Source organism: Cydia strobilella, chromosome 19, assembly GCF_947568885.1.
Source record: "Cydia strobilella chromosome 19, ilCydStro3.1, whole genome shotgun sequence".
NCBI lineage: Eukaryota > Metazoa > Arthropoda > Insecta > Lepidoptera > Tortricidae > Cydia > Cydia strobilella.
The window spans coordinates 3479477-3501790 of NC_086059.1; the positions used below are offsets into that span (position 1 = coordinate 3479477).

At 41.4% G+C, this 22314-nt stretch overlaps 1 protein-coding gene across 5 annotated transcripts in view; it reads left to right on the forward strand.

Moving 5' to 3' along the window:
- Positions 1-1174: 1174 nt before the first annotated feature.
- LOC134750026 (max-binding protein MNT-like) overlaps positions 1175-22314 on the forward strand; it is a 53415-nt gene continuing 32275 nt past the window's right edge. For 3 of the 5 annotated variants that reach the window (XM_063685102.1, XM_063685104.1, XM_063685105.1), the window contains exon 1: positions 20225-20741. In XM_063685102.1, the coding sequence (XP_063541172.1) occupies positions 20348-20741 (394 nt within the window). In that variant the 5' untranslated portion in view covers positions 20225-20347. Of the gene's footprint in view, positions 1308-20223; positions 20742-22314 lie in introns of those variants that run through there. The other 2 variants (XM_063685106.1, XM_063685103.1) reach the window with 2 other exon arrangements.

A 22314-nucleotide genomic window follows, 5' to 3' on the forward strand; every position in this document is an offset into this window, starting at 1 on the left:
GATCTAAAAATTCCGTGGAGATTTATTTGACATTTACTGAACAAAAGCTTATCGTGCAAAAGGCGGGCTTAATGCTATTAAGCATTTTCAGCAGTTCAATTAAGTGCAGGGATACCCGATTAAAACTTAAAAACACTTCTTATTTAGCATTTCCGGGTCCCTTGCCATAGGGAACCATATCTTATACCCCGAATAGGTAGATATATAATATTTGCACAGTTCGCATTATCAGTCAGTCAAAACGTAGGTACTTTGCATCCCGGACGCGTAGATTGATTTTGACTGTACGTTGTGTAAGGTAAACTATCGCTACCTACACAAGTAGCACGGTGGCTATGAAGTCACGTCGATCATTTTGTTCCTCATCCAAACTTTATAAAAGGTCCGCCCACACTTCCCCAAAATTAACCTTATCACTCCGCATTGAGTCTCACTTTCCCGTGACAGGTCAACGGCCCTTGTGTAAATTCCGCACCAAAAAACTAGGGAAAAGTATCGTATTTATACCTAACTTTCGACGGCGTACGGCGTAATAGGCCCCGTCAGCGAGTCGTCATCTTTCGTTAATTATATTATTATGTAGACTGTTTAGTTTACCTTGGATTCTAATAAGAATAATTATTTAATTCCTAGGTAGATCAGTGTAGTCGATTAAAAATAATGATATGACTTATTCGGTGCCTAGTGGATACGTATGTTCATATAAGTGTTTTCGTAAATTTTCGCTCACAAATTTCCTCGAAACAAAATTTTTGAGGTGAAAATTGTACGGTGCAACTTGTTAGTCGGCGACGAGCGGGGAAGTGAAAGTCGGGCCGAGCCAACACGTGCTCGCCGGCAGCGCCTCCGCCAGCGGCGCACAGCTCGCAGGAAACTGAAAACAGGCAAATTTGATTAATTATTTATTGCGGTTCAGTCGGAAATTAACGTAAAGTATTAGATAAACAAAGCCCTGTAGTGTCGCGTCCTCGCGTCACCGGTTGCCGGCGGCGCGCGGAGCGGGGGCGCGCGTGCATTCGATCGCTGCAATGGCAATGGCATCGATCTTGCGCGGGGCGGTGGGGCTTGGGGCCGCGCCGCTAGTGGCCGGCGGCGCGGGTCACGTGACGCGCGCGCCGCGCCGCCATTGGTCGGTAGTGGCGGCGGCCACGTGAGCGCCGCGCCGCGCGCGTGGCCAGTCGCGGCGTGACAGCGGGCGCGCCTGTACCGCGCGGCGCGTCGCCGTGCCTGGTGCGTCATGAGCCTGTTGGACACCCTGCTCGAGGCGGCGCGCTTCATCGAGCTGCAGGAGCGGCGCCTCCAGGCCGGTAAGTGGCCGCTCGAGCCGGGCGGTGTGCGCGGCGCGGGTCCGGTCGGACGCCGGTGCAGCGAGCCGACGCCCGACGCTCTTGACCTTGAACGGCACGCAGCCGCGCCGCGCCGTCGCGCCCCGCGCCGGCCTCGCCCCACGTAAACAAAGGAAACCTGAAATTCGCCAATTATGAACGCTAAGCGGCGCACGTAACTCTTAATCAATCCGCCGCGCGCCGGTCGCTTTTATCTAATGCAACGTGCGATACGAAAGCGGCGGCCGACTCGCACCGTACATATCTATGATTCATAGATAGCCTCGCACTCGAAGGGAACGTGTTGTTCACTACGTCGTAACTCGTTACGCTAACACTACACGACATTCCGGCTGCTCTTTCCATGCATTAATTTTGTGACAACTTAAACTTTTAAACCTTGTGTACAAGGAAATACGGACTATAACACCTTTCGTGTGATAAATGTCTTCAACGCTTGCATATTTTCAACGTTGTTTACTAATTACCAAACGCATGTGCCCCTAGTATTCCTATCGGCTCTAATAAGAAACACGAATGCCTACGCAAATAGGTCGTAAAACGCCAGTGCCACGTATAAAATTTCCTCTATGTGATATAGTTAGCGTTAGCGACAGTAGCAAGTAGGTACCTACGGGGGGAGCGGGCCAGGCTGGCAGGGGGCGCAGCGGTCAGCTGATCGCGAGGGGAGGGGAGGGGGGGGGGGGCACGCACCGAGGCACATCGCTTCAACATCCTTTCCAGATTTCAAATCAAACTTACGCGTTGTTTTATACGCAACACGATGAACTCATTGTATTATTGTGTGCACTATCACGCCTACGTGGCTTACCTTACCTTACCTAGGTACTTTGAAGAGTCACAACACAACACGAGTGTGGTTGTTGCAAACCGCAAAATATGCCTACGCTGTGTCGTTTCTAGGTTCGCGTTACTCTATTCGTTTCTGCAACCCGTGTCAGTACAGCGAACAAGTTTCAAAACGCGCGGAGCGTAGAGAGCGACGGTACAGGGTGCCTAGCTAACGTGCCAATCATTAACGCTCCGTGTCGTAGCGTAGTCATCTCTCTCTCTGTCACTATCACTCTTCATATAAGTGCGACGGGTACAGTTGCGTTTCGTTCGCTACGAACTACGAAGCGTAAACGATTGGCACGTTGGCTACGCACCCAGGTGTAAAAATCAATTCTAAGGTGTCATATTCTATAATTCTAGGCCTACCACGAACGAAGGTTTGCCTCTCTGTTGCACTTGTAAATTCGCACGTAAGTGCAACAGAGGGGCAAAACTTCGTTCGCGGTAGAACCTCAGATTTCCGTTTGTTATTTTGCCTGTTTACTTCATAGGTATAAGATTATAATAACGAAGCGCTTCAATTCTAAAAATAACCCACAATATCTTTCCTTAGTCTATTTATATTTAATCTAATTGTTTACGTTAATGTTCTCAGGAAAAGAGTGAATAATATTATGAATATTACGGCAACACAGAAGTGACCTTTCTTTCATACACATGTGTACTTAATTAAAACCAGTTTAACTACCATAATTTTTAGGGTTCCGTACCCAAAGGGAGGTTTTTCCGAGGGTCTACAGTATGGGGTTCTTCAAAAAAGGAGTGTACAGGTTTTTAAAATGGCAACGCGCATGTAACATCTCTGGAGTTGCATGCGTCCATAGGCTACGGTGACTACTTACCATGCTTGTTTGCCACCGATGTGATAAAAAAAATTGCAGTAGTGCAACATTGCATTGTCGCTGCAACTGCATCGTTAAGCGGGTCGCGAAAGCGGAACTGTTCCATCGCACGTAGATACGTATTTTAGTAAGGATCAAATAGGTAGGCTGGGTTTCTTCACCTTTTACAGGCCTCTCGGTTGGGACCCGTGGGTTCAGGTTCTTCTCTCTCTCACTGAGCGTACGTGTGAGCAAGATGGCTGTGCGTACTTGCGTAGTATGCGTGCTCGGAATCGCGGATATCATGCTTTTGGTTTAAAATTTTTGTAAGTTTAGAGATAACTTGGTCCGACTCCGACTGAAACAAAGAAAAACCGGCCAAGTGCGAGTCGGACTCGCGCACGAAGGGTTCCGTACCATTACGGAAAAAAACGGCAAAAAATCACGTTTGTTGTATGGGAGCCCCATTTAAATATTTATATTATTCTATTTTTAGTATTTGTTGTTATAGCGGCAACAGAAATACATCATCTGTGAAAATTTCAACTGTAGCTATCACGGTTCATGATGACAGACAGACAGACGGACGGCGGAGTCTTAGTAATAGGGTCCCGTTTTTACCCTTTGGGTACGGAACCCTAAAAAACGAAAAAAATGCAGAAAACCAAACTGACCACGCACGTATCCATGTGAACCTTTACCGATACACGCGCCACTCTTATCGTGTTTGCTCACTTATCAGCACCAGCTCTGCGTAAATATGTGTAGAGCTACTCTAACCATAGGTGCACCTTATCCCGTCGCAATAAAGTTCACATTGACAGTTAACAGCGATGCTACGCACGTATACGTAAGCCGTTTGGCGAATGTATGCGCTGGAAAGTTGCCGATAGTTAATCCCAAGTTTCATGAGGACAGGTTTTATACAGACTATAACAACACTACCAACACTATCATTATTATTATTTATTTTTATCTCCTTTATTTAACTAGGGTCTTAGGTTAGGGTTTTGCAATGTGAGTATAAAAGTACAATATAAAAACACTTACAAAACAATTAAAGAAATATAATACACGTAAACCTAACCTTTTTTTTATAGAGGGCAAAATGCTTTTCGCATACCATGATACCGCCCAGGCGCGGGGAAGTGCCTGGGATGGTTATGTTATGTGGGACTCCCGTATAGACTCATGGGACTACCATAAATGAATTCAGCACCCCCGATTTATACGAAAACGTCACCAAACCCGGCCTAGCAGCTTTACTGATGTAGATAATCAAGATAAAAATGAGAGCCCTAAATAAACCTTCAAGAGCGGATATCTCGAAAACTATACAAGATATCGAAAAACTTGACTGAATAAAACTTGTAACAAATTAAATCTCTTTTCATTTTCTATAAGTGGCCAAGTCGCTCAGACGCATAGTTTCCGAGATATAATCGAAAAACCGAAAAATGCAATCTTCAAACCCCCCTCTCCCCCCAGCACCAGGGTTACGGCCGGGGACTTTTGATATGTTCATCTCCTAACTAGTCCAAACAAAGCTACGAAGTTAAAAATTGTGTTCCTTGCATTTCCCTCTATACCTTCTTATTGCTTGGCCTAATACCTATAAAAGAGTTTAATATTACAAGTATTCTCGCGGAGCCCCAACAGAGACCCCTAGGGCTCCGCGACAACAATTTGAGAATGACTGTTCTAGAGAATTGTGCAAGTTGGAATGAGCAAAAGCACCCTGTCAAAACACTTACAAACGCGTCTACATGACGTAACTTTGTCGTCAGCTATGAAACCGTTACCAAAAACAATCACTACTTTATTCTTTAAAAAAGTGTTGGCTTGTTAACACGTAAATTTTTAAGGGCCTCTCAGTGCATCCGACACAAACAATCGCGTCGCGTAAGGTCGGGTACCCGCCGTAGCGCCGTACGTAGGTACCCAGCGCGCTCGCAGTGAAAGGATCGCGTCGCGTGACCTCGCGGCTGAGGACGCACTCCGTCTCCGTTGTATCTCGAATTGCGAGCGAATTGATTTGAAAGCCGAGTAATGTGATTATTTGAAAACGGATTTTCATGTGCTGTATGTAAAGTTCATTGTAAAGCAAATATTTGACGACCGGTCTGGCCTAGTGGGTGCCCTGCCTGTGAAGCCGATGGTCCTGGGTTCGGATCCCGTAAGGGCATTTATTTGTGCGATGAACAGAAATATTTGTTCCTGAGTTAAAGGTGTTTTCTATGTATATAAGTATGTATTTATATATAAGTATGTATATCGTCGTCTAGCACCCATAGTTCAAGCTTTGCTTAGTTCGGGGGTTGGGGGCTAGGTGGATCTGTGTAACATGTCGCCTAATATTATTTATTTATTTTATTATTATATATATATTTTATTTATTTAATAATTTTTCTTAAGCCCGTTTCACTGTAGATATTTTAGCGGTGTCACGCGTATACCATTGCGTATACTACTATTGACAAATATAGTTTGGCAAGATTCGCTTGTCAATCAAGCATAGGAGATAGAGATAATCATACTATCATTTTCTTATGCTAGGCTAGTATTATATTATATCCCAAAAAAGGGATCAGTATAGTTTCTTATTTCACCTGCTACAGACAAACTTGGTTTACTAAATTATATTTTATAATAAAAAGATATCACACATTCGTCCATCCAGACAAAGTGAGTGTCCTCATACAAGCTTCCTTTGAATACCTAACAGATATAAGTAAATAGTGTAAATACCTATACTAACGCCTTCGCACTTTCCTTACGTTCGGAATTCTTCGTGTAGTAGTGTAAAACACAAAGATTTTAGAGCTGTATACGTATGTGTAAAGAGTCTACATTCCATATTCACCATAAATACAAGATTCGCGATTTTTCCATGAATGTGCCGTTATGCAAGAACAACAGGGGGAACTTTCAATGCGGTACTGTCACCAGAGAAAAGTAATGCACGCATACGCCACTAATTTTCTTACTATACATATGTAAAGGTATAGAACTGAACCTAGAACGCGCTAGAAGAAGTGGAATCGTATAAATACCTTCACAATACAGTTGGTAGCCATGTAGCCATCCAGATTATTGAATTTCAGTTGATAAATAAAACATTTTGCCTAAGTATTGGCTTGAATAGGGTTACCAGATATCAATGAAATGATAAAACCATTCATTCTCGAACGAAATCTTTGATGCACATTTTATATGCGACTTTATTTTCAATTAAGTTTTTAAAATATAGATAAATCATTAAGCAACAACCACAACTTCCAATGTGTGTTTGAAGTCTAAAACTAACATTTGAAAAATATATATAGTTTTCATGTTATGATCAGAATTTCTTGCCAGTCTTGCTTGTGTGCAGTGTACTTGCAGATTTTTTTTTTTAATTTTGGTATTCTTACACAACTTTGGGAACAAATCAAATTATTTTATTAAATATTTTATTGGTACTCTTACTCGTATAAAGGTATGTATTTATCTATATAAGTATGTATATCGTCGCCTAGCACCCATGGCTTTGCTTAGTTTGGGGCTAGGTTGATCTGTGTAAGATGTCCCCTAATATTTATTTATTTATCTTTAAAAAAACATATTGGTCTTTATAAAAATTCAATACCTACCACTTCGACTAGCTACTGTTATCAATTTCATAAACTCTGGTCATCATGGATTATGTATTAGTTTTGTGTCATTCAATTCCATGTTTGCCTCTGTCCGCTGTGTCGAGTTCATTGACCTTTTGTATACGTATCAATCACAATATATTAACATTATTATATGTTCATACAATTCAGTTTCCTTTGATTCAGGGAAAATTTTAAATGGTTATGTCACATTTTCGAACACGTTTGCGTTGGTTTGTTTTATAATTGGATATGAAGCTCTGTTGTCTGCTGTACAGTGTAGGTAATAATGATGAGCTTCACACATTTCCCATTACAAAAGTAAAAGGACTTAAGTGCTTATTAATTCTACTCGCTTTACGTCTTTTTTGTCTCTCGTAATTGTTATCGATGTAGGGTCTGGTTGAGTATTGTCATCGCCCAACGAGCTCAGGGTGTACACATGCTGTTCCTAAAACCAGTCTTTACAGCTCCGTATAATTGGTACGGATCCAGGGATCACAGTTTAAAAGTTTTGTCAGCTTCGCCTGCATTCTGCGACTTTTTGGAACCCTTGGTTGCCAGACAGCCGTATCTGCACGTCCGGTATGAGGGCTCCTAAATGCGCGCTTGATTGATAAAAACATTCACTTTGTACGATTGTGGACATTGTGGTCTGTTTATGAGAGACTGGCAACTGTCAACGACTGTTTGGAACTCGTTAATGGCACTCCCGTACAAACTTTACCCTCCGTTTTATATTTTCTGGATAATGTAAAAATATGTACTTATGCCAAATTCCATCCAAATCCATTCACTTTCGAGTAACAAACATCAAGTTTTTATTCAAAACACAGATCTATTTGAAACATTAGTAATATCATGAAGGCACTGGTAGACGTGTTAAGTACCACCACGAACGAATTGTTTCTTGAGTTCATTTGAAAGGTGCTTGGAAAAGGGAAATCGTTCACGTTCTTGAAGCCTTACAAATCACAATCTATATATAGTTAGTAGTATGCAGGCCTTTACATATTTTGAAACGAATCCTGAACGGTCATCTTCTGGCATATTGATTACAGAGTTTACCATTGTGCAGTCCTAGTCCTACTCAATTTATATAAACCATAAACATGCCAAATACCTAATTTAATTAAGTGTCTGCGTCTGCCTCAAAATGGAAGCGAAGCAACCTGCTAAACCGGCAGGCGTGGTTACGCGGGGTACATGAACAGCAAAAGGTGCGGACTGCGGAGTTTCCCGTGCGGGGGGAGGGACGGTGGCCCGGGCTGCACGCTGCACCGCGCCAAGGTCAGCCGGCGCACGCATGCGCGCGCCCCTCCCGCGGAACCTACCGCCTGCCACTTTATATGTGTTCCTTTTACTTGCACTTCCAATCTTTCTCCTCCGCATTTCGCGCTTCGGATAAAATTCATGTCATTTTCCTTAAGTTCCTAGTTTATTCAGTCCTTAAAATCGTATGTTTCTGCAATCTGTTCAGGTTATTCTTAGCGCTGAGCGTCAATAAGCTCGTGGAGCTATAGATAGGTAACATGCGTAGGACGGTAACGTGGCGTCGTATAAACACTAACTGATACCTTTCTTTGAGTAAGTACGGTACGGACACTACGGACGGCACGTGCGATGTTATTGCCCCAGGCAACTATTATGTCGCTAAAATAATGCCGCCCACAGCTATAAACGAGGTACTCGTGTAAGTATGCCAACTTTCATGAGAATTACTGAGAAATTATAAGTCGTGTTCCATTTCGCGATTAAAATTTGAATTGTGGAGTTACTCTTGTACCTTCCGGACCAGGTAACAAATTCAAATTATTTATTTATTCATACATATAATATAATTATATTAGTCTGTATTCTGTACTGTAATCTAACTCTGTTATGTCTATCTGTGTAAAGAAAAATCTGCATCTGAAATAGATGGGATGGGTTGCTATATCAAACAAGTTTTCGCGTATCTCTTTCTGCCATGCCATTTTGCTCCGGACGGTATGGAACAGAGGCGCTTCACGAGCCTAAGCGATGCGGCGGGCAGTGTAGCGCACGGCCACGTTTCATTAGAAAGCTAATCAGCATTGGGCATAAGGAGCGGCTGCGGCTCCTACGCCGGTTTCGGCTGCATGTTCCATTCACCTTATTCGCCGTCGAGGTTCAGTGACTCCGCCGACCGACTTACTGGACTCGACACGTCATCCGCCTGCTAATGCCGCCGTTTCATCACAGTCGCGAGCCTCTTTAAATTCTGTAGGTGTCCCGCGGTCGCGGCGACCTCGTTTCGCGGCACCCGCGCCGTGCAGCGTTATGTAAAGTGCAGAGCGGTGCAGCGAGCGTTGCGACCGCGTGCGGCCCCCGCGCCTCGCGATTCTGCCTCGCATTTTCACTCGCGACGGCGCGGAGTGCGGGGCCCGGAGGTCGTCCTCCCTCCCTCCGAGACGGAGATGGCCGGCGGACCGAGGCGAGCGATCAGTCGTCGACTGAATCGCGTCGGCGCCGCTCGACTATCACCCGCCGGTCTCCACACCCAGTCCGCCGCGGCGTGCAGACACCTCGCGTATCGCGTCTCTAGTTTATTTGTGGTAATTTTTGCGGATGCGTTTGCGACGGTCAGGATCGTTGAGCTAACGACGGCGGTCGAAAATAGCGTGCGTTATCATCGCGGCCTCGGCAGCGAGACTAGATAGTGCGAGGTCGGCGGCACCTGCGCCGCGCCTTGCCCCACGTGCCGGCGCCGCCGCTGGTGGTGCAGCCCGCAGAACCCCGTCAACGCCGGCTCTGCCATTGCCAACCGCTGGCCGGTCAAACCAGCCCACTTATGACCTTCACTTAATCTTACATTTCTAGTAGTGCCCTTAAGCTACTCCATTGTTTTCCGGGAATTCCAATACATTGAAGAGTAATTAGTTTTACTAATGCTAATTAGTATTAAAAATGAAGTAAATACGAGGAAGATGATAATTCCTGCTACCTGCCTTTTTGATTATATTTTGCAAACTAAGGAAAAAAGTCAAGGAACCTTAACACCAATCGAAATCGCTTCGTAGACAGTAAAACTCCCGATCGCTAATGGCTATTTTTTGATCACTTGATTTAACATCTATCTAGATTATGACTGATGATGTATTGCGCAGTTAGTAACTCAGTTGCTTGGGAAAAAATGTTATTGAATTACAGATTTACTATAGAGCTTCTAGAACTTTCTTTGGCCTTTAAACTACTCGTAATATCCTTCTTCCTCATCGATTTTTAGCGTAATATCTGTGATGTATGTAAAGATGTTAATACTACTTATTAAGTCTTTGTTTCGTTATCTTCCTCGTGTGATCGATAGGCTGACGGCCGAGATCCGTGTTTTTCATTCGTTCGTGTGTTCTCTATCGATAATGCTTGGGAAACGTCTGCTCGCTTCACCGAGGAGTTATCGCCTCCTCCACGTACTTACGTGACTAATGAAATCCTTAGTTTGTGACCGTGGGTCGGACACCCTTGGACATTGTAGTACCGGTCGATAAGTGCGAGGCAGAACTGTATTATTTGTCCAATTCCTCTATTCACCTAACTTGATATTCTGCATCTTCTGGATTGTTCTTTGGATTCTCGTCAGTTCCTAATATTTAAGTTATTGATTACTTTGGATTTTTACCTTTTGCGCCTTTCATTAAGTTTTATTCATTACTGACCTTAGACATTGCTTCAATGTAGTTGGTTAAACAATCGATGTTAACACAAAAATATCAATTAATGACTACGGCCACAAGCTAACTGTAAACAAAGTGATAGGTATGTTGAAATTGTAAAGAGTACATTGTTTATTCTAGATATTCGCGACTTGTTTACATAAATTTGTACTAACACGAACTTGTTATAAGGAAAAATAGTTCCTATTTACGCCACAAGTTTAGCACTTCTGTATATACATACAATAATTGTTTTATTTTATTTATTTGTTAGGTAGGATGACATTATTTGTAGTTATTTTATCTTATACATAATATTATTATCTTGAAAAAAAAAATATTTTAAATGGAATTGGTTCTTTATATTCTATATTATTTTCAATATACTTCAATATTGACCTATTCCAATAAAATTAGTGTAAAAGTTAAAAAATTATAAAAACCGCGCATTACAATTTACATTTACGAGTATATAGGTAGTAGGTACTTACGTAAAAAATGTCATAACAAAACTATTGAATTCCAACACGCAGTTTTTTCCTGCATCAAAAACCTGTATCAGTTCAGTTTTGCAGTTTAAAAAAATCATCATCATCATAACTTAAGATGCTCTTGTCGGTGGAGTAATTGCCAATCCTATCTTTCCTGAGCCAGTCTTTTGATTTGCTCGTACGATGCATTCTCTTTTACTTGGCTCAGATATGTGATTCTAGGCTTTCCACTGCCTCGCGTCTTTTCAATTTTGCCTTCCAGGATGTTTAGGAAAAAGTTGTCGTTTCGTATTAGGTGTCCTAACATCTTGCCTCTCCTAAAAATACTCAACCGAAATTCAAGTCCCATCCGACAGTCTATTACCATTATCTTTGTTAATTTTGGAGACAAAGATCATGATCCTGAAATATTTTACCTCCTTGTAAATTAATAATTTATTGCCGATGAAAAAAGCACACGGAACAGGTTATATTCGGATGGCAACCTTTTTACGAGTCCTTCTAAGCACCATCTAATGGTTTTTTTAATTAGAAAATTTTGCTAATCTTGGATATATGTATACAAACGAGGGACCGGACAACCCTTTCCGCGATAAAACCCTTTCAATGGGCGACACTTAAACACGGCTAACACATTGAAAGACTTTCCCTTTTGAACTACAAGCCCATTCATACCCTTACCTTTGACTAACCCTTACTGAAAAGCTAACCAAAAATAAGGCTAGCACTTAATAAGGGTTACCCTTATCTTTAAGCGCTTTTTATAAAGGTTTCCCTTTGCGTGAAAGAGACAGGATTAGTATATATCTACGGTAGTGTATGAAAAGGAAAGAAAATACGTGCCTAGTCAAAGAACGCCGCCGTCGCCGCCGACGATCGCTCGAATTCGAAGTAATGTGTGCTTTATGAACAAGGTAGATGACTTAAATTAGCACGCTTATATGCTAAAAGGGAAGCCCTTTATAAGGCTAACCCTTATAAGCAATATGCAAGGTGTTGGTGAGCGGATGATAAGGGTTTTGTAAGGGTATTTGGGCTACCGATTACTCAAATGTGGTAGCTTTATATAAGGGTTTTAAAACCAAAACAAAGGGTTTCGTCTGGCAAAGGGTATGGTGAGTTAAGCCTTATGCAATACCCTTATCGGGCTTAACTCACCATACCCTTTGCCAGACGAAACCCTTTGTTTTGCTTTTAAAAACCCTTATATAAAGCTACCACATTTGAGTAATCGGTAGCCCAAATACCCTTACAAAACCCTTATCATCCGCTAACCAACACCTTGCATATTGCTTATAAGGGTTAGCCTTATAAAGGGCTTCCCTTTTAGCATATAAGCGTGCTAATTTAAGTCGTCTACCTTGTTCATAAAGCACACATTACTTCGAACCCGAGCGATCGTCGGCGGCGACATATTTTCTTTCCTTTTCATACACTACCGTAGATATATACTAATCCTGTCTCTTTCACGCAAAGGGAAACCTTTATAAAAAGCGCTTAAAGATAAGGGTAACCCTTATTAAGAGCTAGCCTTATTTTTGGTTAGCTTTTCGGTAAGGGTTAGTCAAAGGTAAGGGTATGAATGGGCTTGCAGTTCAAAAGGGAAAGTCTTTCAATGTGTTAGGCGTGTTTAAGTGTCGCCCATTGAAAGGGTTTTATCGCGGAAAGGGTTGTCCGGTCCCTGTCCCTGATACAAACCAATTTTTGAATTTTTGATTTTTATGAAGTAAGTTAAATATTGAAAATGTGTGAGGTTCGGCTTCGGGTCAACAGTTGCTAATGCAGACAAAATCAACTAAATATCGAAGTACAGCGGCCTGCAAAATTAAATGGACATATTATGAATGAAACACATATAGGTACAATACAATCCTTTTTAAAATTAAAATTCAAATATTGCAATAACTATAAGAGATAACTGGACTAAAATCAAAAATGTAACATTATACCAAATTTTAGTAGTTAAGTTTAGTAGAATTTAGTAGAATAAATCTTCATTGTTCTTAAAATAAGAATCACAATTATTTTACAATGTTGAATAAGCATGCATCTATATCTTTGATGACTATTTGAAATAGACTATTACTACTTATTTATTTTTTGGCTTTTTGACTATTTTAACGTGGACCTAAAAATTAAAGTTATAGTAGGTAGGTAGGTAGCGGTATTTTGTATTTCTATCATTGTAATGCTTTGTATGAATCTGAATGATATAAGGTTCGGAATTTGCACTACGGATCCATGAACGATCTCGTCTAAAGTTAAACGACCTAAAACCAAAGAAGTATTGCAAAATATTGTACTCGGGAGTTCCACAATGGTGGTTACAAGCCCAGAGACTGATATTAAAAAAGTGGCAGAGATGACCATTATTTTGTCAAACAGACTGACATCGACAACGTATGAAGATCAACAAATTTTCGGTGTCGATACCGTTGAAGATTTTCTACAATTCTTTTTAGGGTTCCGTACCCAAAGGGTAAAAACGGGACCCTATTACTAAGACTCCGCTGCCCGTCTGTCGGCCTGTCCGTCTGACTGTCTGTCACCAGGCTGTATCTCATGAACCGTGATAGTATTTGTTGTTATAGCGGCAACAGAAATACATCATCTGTGAAAATTTCAACTGTACAGCCTGGTGACAGACAGACAGACAGACGGACAGCGGAGTCTTAGTAATAGGGTCCCGTTTTTACCCTTTGGGTACGGAACCCTAAAAAATGGACCCAAATACGACCCAGATTTACACAATTGATACGGCACACAATTTCAAGTTCCATGATTAAAACAGTAATGTCACATTGCGCAAACGTCTGTTGGCTAATTGCGATACAATATGGATTAATTACGCAATAAACGAATCGCTGACGAGTCATTTGAGCTGATTAGGCATTTCTTTACTCACTTTACTGTAAACACAGACTTTTCTACTCTATCCTCATTAGTTTCTGGTCTCGAATCGTAGATAGGTGATCTCCACTTGTGGCATAGACAGAGTAAATATATTCAAGTAGTTATAGACGCGCCACCGAGCGACCGGGGGTATAAGAGAAAGAATATTCACATAAAATTTGGGCAGCATAGGATTTTTCTCTTTCACTCTTATTAAATTTCGGTATTTCGCCATGATGCTATGATGATGATTTTGCGGATGATGATGATGATGATGATGATGATTTCGCCATCGCCTACTCCTACCTATGATGCCAGCCGGTCGGTGATAAGGACAAAGCATAGCACTATTTTCTCTTACCTCTTATAGGAATCGCAATAACTATCTTTCTCTATCAAAGAGTGTCAGGCCCTTGACTTGTGGAGTACAACGCCTTGAAATATATCGGAGCGGCAAGGGAGCTCAAAATATCCCAACATGCATTTTAACGTCTTGATAAATAGAAGCTATGTTCAGATATTTGTGAACACCTCGGTAGCTTCTATATATCTAATGGCAACTGTACAATACCCGCAGTGTCTGACTGGATGAGTACTTTTAATTTCAAAAGGTTTTGCTTAACTTATCTTTGTCTTACTTTTTAATATGAGGGTCAGGGATCTATTGAATGCTCTTCTACATAGTGGGATCAAGTGGGATAGTGTAATGACTCCTAGTTGCGTTAAAGGAGTGCCTTTACACGTTGATTGTCACGACAGTGTCGGAATTCCTTTGGTTCCTAGCCATTGCAGAAGTCGCTTAAAATATGCTGGTGGTAAACTGTCAGCTGCTCAGCTGTTATGCAATTTCATGTTTATTTGGAATGAATTGATAGTAATTTGTGTTATTTGCGGATATTATTATACCTTGTGACGTATTCATCATCTTCCTCGCGTTGTCCCTGCATTTTACCTACTGAACAAACGTGAACTAACGATGAACTAACGATATAGATATGCCATTTGCGGGCAAACGAAGTGGGGTGGTCAACTTCACGAGGTTTTTTGCCACGGCTCCATGGGAGCCTGGGGTCCGCTTGGCAACTAATCCCAAGAATTGGCGTAGGCACTAGTTTTTACGAAAGCGACTGCCATCTGACCGTCCAACCCAGAGGGGAAACTAGGCCTTGTCGGGATTAGTCCGGTTTCCTCACGATGTTTTCCTTCACCGAAAAGCGACTGGAAAATAGCAAATGATATTTCGTAAATAAGTTCCGAAAAACTCATTGGTACGAGCCGGGGTTTGAACCCGCGACCTCCGGATTGCAAGTCGCACGCTCTTACCGCTAGGCCACCAGCGCCCTCACCTTGTGACGTGTTCAATCGGTTAATCTATTCTCGGGCCAAAATAAGCAGTTCAAAGAAAATATACAACGAGGCGGAGCTAGCTGACAGTTTAGTCCTCTTTATTTGTTACCTGTTTTATTTCTTAATACGTAGTTTGTAAATGTTGGGTTCATTCGGATTGTCATCTATAATTCATTTGTTATCTAGTTTATTTCATTATTACTCGTAATGTTCTCAGACAGAAAAGGAAATCATAAGTGGTGGGAGTCGCGAGTCCGTTCCGTTATTGTTATTGATCTGTCTGGCGAGTTCAGTACGTAGGTTTTACGACATCATATCAATGGCCATACATTCTATTCTAACGCAGCGTCTTACGTAAGCGAACAACTCGCGAAAGCAAAGCGAAGCGGCGCGGCGGGCCCACGGTGTGCGCGTTCGCAACGAGGTCGGCCACGTACTCCACGTTATCCACGTACTCCACGTCAGTGTTGGCCGAACGCTAATGCCATTAACCATTAAAAATTAACAATTAAAAAGGTTAATGGCCATTAACCATTAGCCATTTAATTCGGATTAAAGTTAATTCGGATTAAATTTTTGAGACGTTAATGGCCATTGAAGTTAATTCGGATTAACTTTAATTCGGATTAACTTCAATGGCCATTAAAGTTTCAAAAAATTAATTAGAATTACTCTCAATTGCATTAACGTCTAATAAAATTACATTCGTGATATTTTAAAATGAGACAGCAAATGACCCTGACTGAACCCTGGCAGTAGTAGCAGTACCTACCTACTACCTAGTAGAATTCTGGTTTGGTGCAACACAGACATACGCGGTTTTGGTCATTTAAATCGTCTTGATGAGCACTTCGGAGAGCCGTACCCATGATAGAGCTGATGCTGAACCCTGGCAGTACCTAATGGATCTAAGGTTTGGTGCAACATAGGCACACGCTGTTTTAGTCATCCGACTCGTCTTGATGAGCACTTCGGAGAGCCATACCCATGATAGAGCTGATGCTGAACCCTGGCAGTACCTAATGGATCTAAGGTTTGGTGCAACATAGGCACACGCTGTTTTAGTCATCCGACTCGTCTTGATGAGCACTTAGGAGAGCAGTACCCATGATAGAGCTGATGCTGAACCCTGGCAGTACCTAGTGGATCTAAGGTTTGGTGCAACATAGGCACCCGCTGTTTTAGTCACCCGACTCGTCTTGATGAGCACTTAGGAGAGCGGTACCCACGATAGAGCTGATGCTGAACCCTGGCAGTACCTAGTGGATCTAAGGTTTGGTGCAACATAGGCACGCGCTGTTTTGGTCATCTGACTCGTCTTGATGAGCACTTAGGAGAGCGGTACCCATGATAGAGCTGATGCTGCACCCTGGCAGTACCTAGTGGATCTAAGGTTTGGTGCAACATAGGCACGCGCTGTTTAGGTCATCCGACTCGTCTTGATGAGCACTTAGAAGAGCAGTACCCATGATAGAGCTGTGCTGAACCCTGAATGCTGATGCTGATGATTATGGGTACTGCTCTCCTAAGTGCTCATCAAGACGAGTCGGGTGACTAAAACAGCGTGTGCCTATGTTGCACCAAACCTTAGATCCACTAGGTACTGCCAGGGTTCAGCATCAGCTCTATCATGGGTACCGCTCTCCTAAGTGCTCATCAAGACGAGTCGGGTGACTAAAACAGCGTGTGCCTATGTTGCACCAAACCTTAGATCCACTAGGTAGTGCCAGGGTTCAGCATCAGCTCTATCATGGGTACTGCTCTCCTAAGTGCTCATCAAGACGAGTCGGGTGACTAAAACAGCGTGTGCCTATGTTGCACCAAACCTTAGATCCACTAGGTACTGCCAGGGTTCAGCATCAGCTCTATCATGGGTACCGCTCTCCTAAGTGCTCATCAAGACGAGTCGGGTGACTAAAACAGCGTGTGCCTATGTTGCACCAAACCTTAGATCCACTAGGTACTGCCAGGGTTCAGCATCAGCTCTATCATGGGTACTGCTCTCCTAAGTGCTCATCAAGACGAGTCGGGTGACTAAAACAGCGTGTGCCTATGTTGCACCAAACCTTAGATCCACTAGGTACTGCCAGGGTTCAGCATCAGCTCTATCATGGGTACTGCTCTCCTAAGTGCTCATCAAGACGAGTCGGATGACTAAAACAGCGTGTGCCTATGTTGCACCAAACCTTAGATCCATTAGGTACTGCCAGGGTTCAGCATCAGCTCTATCATGGGTATGGCTCTCCGAAGTGCTCATCAAGACGAGTCGGATGACTAAAACAGCGTGTGCCTATGTTGCACCAAACCTTACATCCATTAGGTACTGCCAGGGTTCAGCATCAGCTCTATCATGGGTACGGCTCTCCGAAGTTCTCATCAAGACGATTTAAATGACCAAAACCGAGTATGTCTGTGTTGCACCAAACGAGAATTCTACTAGGTAGTAGGTAGGTACTGCTACTACTGCCAGGGTTCAGTCAGGGTCATTTTGCTGTCTCATTTTAAAATATCACGAATGTAATTTTATTAGACGTTAATGCAATTGAGAGTAATTCTAATTAATTTTTTGAAACTTTAATGGCCATTGAAGTTAATCCGAATTAAAGTTAATCCGAATTAACTTCAATGGCCATTAACGTCTCAAAAATTTAATCCGAATTAACTTTAATGCAATTGGTTAATGGCGGAACTAATGGTTAATAAAATTGATCAATGGTTAATTAAAATTAACAATTACGGCCAACACTGCTCCACGTTATCCACGTAGGACACTTCTATAGGTATCAACGGTTTGGTTCACCCCGCGCCGCATCGCTTCGCTTCACGTTCGCGTATTGTTCGCCTACGTAGTACGCTGCGTAAAGCATATTTGTATCTAATACATATAAGTATGTAGTTAAAACAATTTGATTACGTATATTAACGTCACAAACACGATGACGCTTCTAGTGCCGTTAGTTCATCTCAAGAAGTACTGAGAAATCGTATATATTTATTTTTGTTATTAACTTATTATTTATAATTAGGATTCTTGTAGTAATAAAAATTCACAGATTTTTACACCTCACGGTTTCCCCTGCTTATAATGTTATTTCAAGAAGTACTGAGAAATCGTATATATTTATTTTTGTTATTAACTTATTATTTATAATTAGGATTCTTGTAGTAATAAAATTCACAGATTTTTACACCTCACGGTTTCCCCTGCTTATAATGTTATTTCAAGAAGTACTGAGAAATCGTATATATTTATTTTTGTTATTAACTTATTATTTATAATTAGGATTCTTGTAGTAATAAAATTCACAGATTTTTACACCTCACGGTTTCCCCTGCTTATAATGTTATTTCAAGAAGTACTGAGAAATCGTATATATTTATTTTTGTTATTAACTTATTATTTATAATTAGGATTCTTGTAGTAATAAAATTCACAGATTTTTACACCTCACGGTTTCCCCTGCTTATAATGTTATTTCAGTTATTTGGCACATGAAGTTTTCAAAAATATAATGCTTATCGATTACGCGTCACACGCAAATGAAATCTTTAGTATTGTGTACATTCATCTACATTCTAGCTATTTAGTGATTAGTAGTTACTGGCTATTACATAATATAAACATGGACACGTGTTGTGCGTTTATATAACACGCGTTGTATACGTTCGTATGCTTCTAGTTTTCAATGCGTTAACTTGAACATTATACTATTTTAGCTTGCTCTTATGGTGTTTACTGTTTATGAACTCCTAGTGTCATGCGACATTTAATTTGCGGGATATATGATTGATGATTAATTTGATGGCTTAATTTGTGTTCTTTAATTAAATCATTTTATTTACTTAGTTGAATTCTTTAACAATGTTGTCACTGAGTTGATGTTCTTCCTAATATTTGAAATGTTAAATTATGTTTTCGAGTTTGTCTTTTCAGATCCTCTTTCTATTTATTTGTTGTTTCATCTTCTATTCTAAAATCGTTCATAAGAATGAGTAATGTCTACGTTTTTTGTAATAAGCGTTTGTTATTGAATAACATACAGCACGAGCCACACGCCACGTGTAACCAGCGCGAATGTTCTTGATTCCTGATCCAGTAATATCCCTAATACGTTCGTAATTAATTAATCTCAATTCATGCAGCTCTTGGGACGTACTGGTAGGCTTCATGGCGTAAACGCCATACATGGCGTAAGGCCAATGCTATAAATAGCATGACCTTTGTTAATTGCATGAACTAAGGTGTTTAACAAATCATTTTGGGGGATATTTAGTTGTTTGTGTTAACTAGGTATTATTTATGTCACATCACATCGTCTGTTTGAGGGTCTGAGTACTATTGATATTTGGTCTAAGTTGTCTTTAGCTAGTTGAAGGCCTTTTTATGTTAACCATCCTATATTTACGTCTCAATCTTGTTTTGCTCCATGGCTAGAATGATTTCTAGTCTAGCCTGTTATTGGTATGTTATGTTGAAACAAATCATTAGGTGACTTGTTTACATTAGCATTTTAGATTATATTTTTATCAGTAAAATTTTATTCGCAAACAGCGTCATGTGTTTAATCCACAATGTCTGCCAATTCAGTTGGCCGCGGTACCAGGGCCGCATGATAGCCGCGGAGGTGTAGTTAACTGTGTGCGGCGCGGCGAGTGGTGGGGAGGGGGGGCAAGTGCACGTGCCGGCGGGACATGCCATGCGTTCGACGCCAGCCGCCCTCCCTCACTTGTTGAGCGCACCGCTTCTAGGTCGCCCCACATCACCCATTCTAACTAGTTTGCCTTTCTTGCTTACGCTCACATCTCACACCCTCTCTTTCTTGCAAATAATGCCCAGCACTAAGGACCTGTCATAAGTATTGATTGTAGTCATATATTCGTATTATTTTACTTACGATTTAACTCAAGACAGAATTTCTCTAGCAACTTTTTTGCTAGAACTTACAAAATGACTAATTTCGCAAGCATCTTTCTGCGTCATACTTAGCACTTCAAATGAAGCCATTCAGATTGTACGGGGTAGACATTATCCATTGTGTTGTTGTTTGAATTGTGGAGGCAAATAACTTTTTATCCAGGCGTTATCGGACAAATAAATTGTTCAGCAATTTCGCAAACGTATCCGCAATAACGATATATCTTTACAGATGCTTTTGAAAAGACTTTAAACAATTCTTATTAAACAGTGATACGGACAATAGGCTTCTATTGAAATTATTGAAATGAATGTTAGAACGAAAGTGTTATGACCATGGAGACTTTAGCGTTTACAGTAGCTAGTTAGTATCTGTGTCGTCCTACTGTAGAATGGGTATTCTTATGGAATCTTCCGAAGTGAATCTATGCACTGCCAGATACGCGAGCGGTACGGAAGTGTTCGGCGCGATGGCCACTCCGAGTGACTACTACAGCGACACCATCCACACCATTGCCATCAACACCAGGGAGACAGAATTCGGCAAGATTGTAGAGCCCATCCCGATAACCCTGAAAGCATACCAGCAGTTCCAAGCACACGGACATGCTATACATGGTTACGGGTTTCCGCAGCAAATGTTAACAGCTCTAACTGTTCCCCGAATTCCTGATGATGCTGAAAAACCTTCTACGTCATCGCAAACTACCCCCTCCAAGGAGGAAACGAAGGATCATCAGACTGTGCGACCGCCACCGAAAAAGAAATGGATAAAGGAGTATTTAGGTAAGTTATAACGAGCTTCATTAGGTTATATCGGAACGGAATGGACGTATGTCACAGTTGACTGGCACGTGCAAGCCGGCCCACAGCGGCCTTGCGTTCGACCTCGTCGTGTTTTTGCACAACAAAATCCAAGACCACAGCTAAACAATATGCTGAATGCTTCAACAGTTTTGTGCGGGCGTCTGATTAATCTACAGGATCTTCCGTGAACAACAATATCCAAAATCTTTTAAAAGGCGAATTTTCATAAATTCTTTCTCTGCAGGCAGTAGGTACGTAGGTAGTTGATATTTCCATTAACGGTTTAAAATTATAGAATCCTTTCTTTATGCGTAAGTATATTGATATACTATATGTGTCTGATCTGATCTCCGAGAGATCATTGCCCATCGAGAATTGCAACAAACGGGTATTGATTTTTCAGTTCAAACATTGTTTACCTTTACATTATGCACCTTTGATTTAAGTAATAATATAGCTACTACTAATACACACTAATTCCATGTTTCTAGTTAGACTTACTGATTTAACCCGTGCGTTGTCCAGTCAAGTTCTATTTACGCCAACTCGCCAAACAGCACGATGTTCCCTTGAGCTCTACATTGGGAGCAGGACAACAGAAACGAGTAGGATAAAAACAAGTCGTGCAAGCGTTACCTAGGTTCGTGCTGCGATGAATTTACATCGCCTTCCAATTGCATGCGAGTCCAAGACGAACCAGTATAACTCCTCAACAACTGATAATACTTGGAGAGTACATTACTGGTTTGATTGAACGTTGGACTTTTGAGACGAATATAATTGTACTCCTGGAAGTGCGGTGGTCGGACTCAAGGCGTTCCTCTTGCCAAGGTCGGCCCGGGCACGCCACGCTCATATGCTCACGTATACAACACACAAGAACACAACTAACACAAGTTGAGTAAGATTTCGTACTAGGTCAATACCGTAGTGCCATTTCAAATTCTACTATATGTGACTTGGGTGTTTTGTTGCACTTTGCTCAGCGTTAAATAGTACCGAGGCTTAATAAGATCGATGATATATTATTTTAACAGCACTTTATGTCGAATTGCGAATACTCTTAATTAAATTAACCAATTGATGTAATGTGTAGAACCTGTTATAACGATCGTATAGCTTTTAAATTAACTAATACCGAGGCTGCTTGCTGGATTATAGCGCTTGCATTACGGGATTCCGGAATTTCGAAATTTCGGAATCTCGGACAAATTTTCCGATATTCCGATATTACAATTCCGGAATGTATTTAAGTACTTTTATTTGTACATTACCAAGAAACTACAAGTATGCTGGTATTATTAGCTGACGCTGACAAAAGTCTGAATAGTCTAGCAGCATGCATTAACATGCCTCATTAACTTAAAACTTAACCATCGAATTGTTTACTTTCGATACTTGCTTAAGCAAACATTTACTTGCCCAGAATCCTACCTACGCGATACTTTTGAATTAAAATCTAAAAAAAATTGGATATTTTATTCTCAATTCTAAAAGAAGTGCCCTCAATGAAAGGATTCGGATCCTGTAGCAGCACATATTATATTCTGAA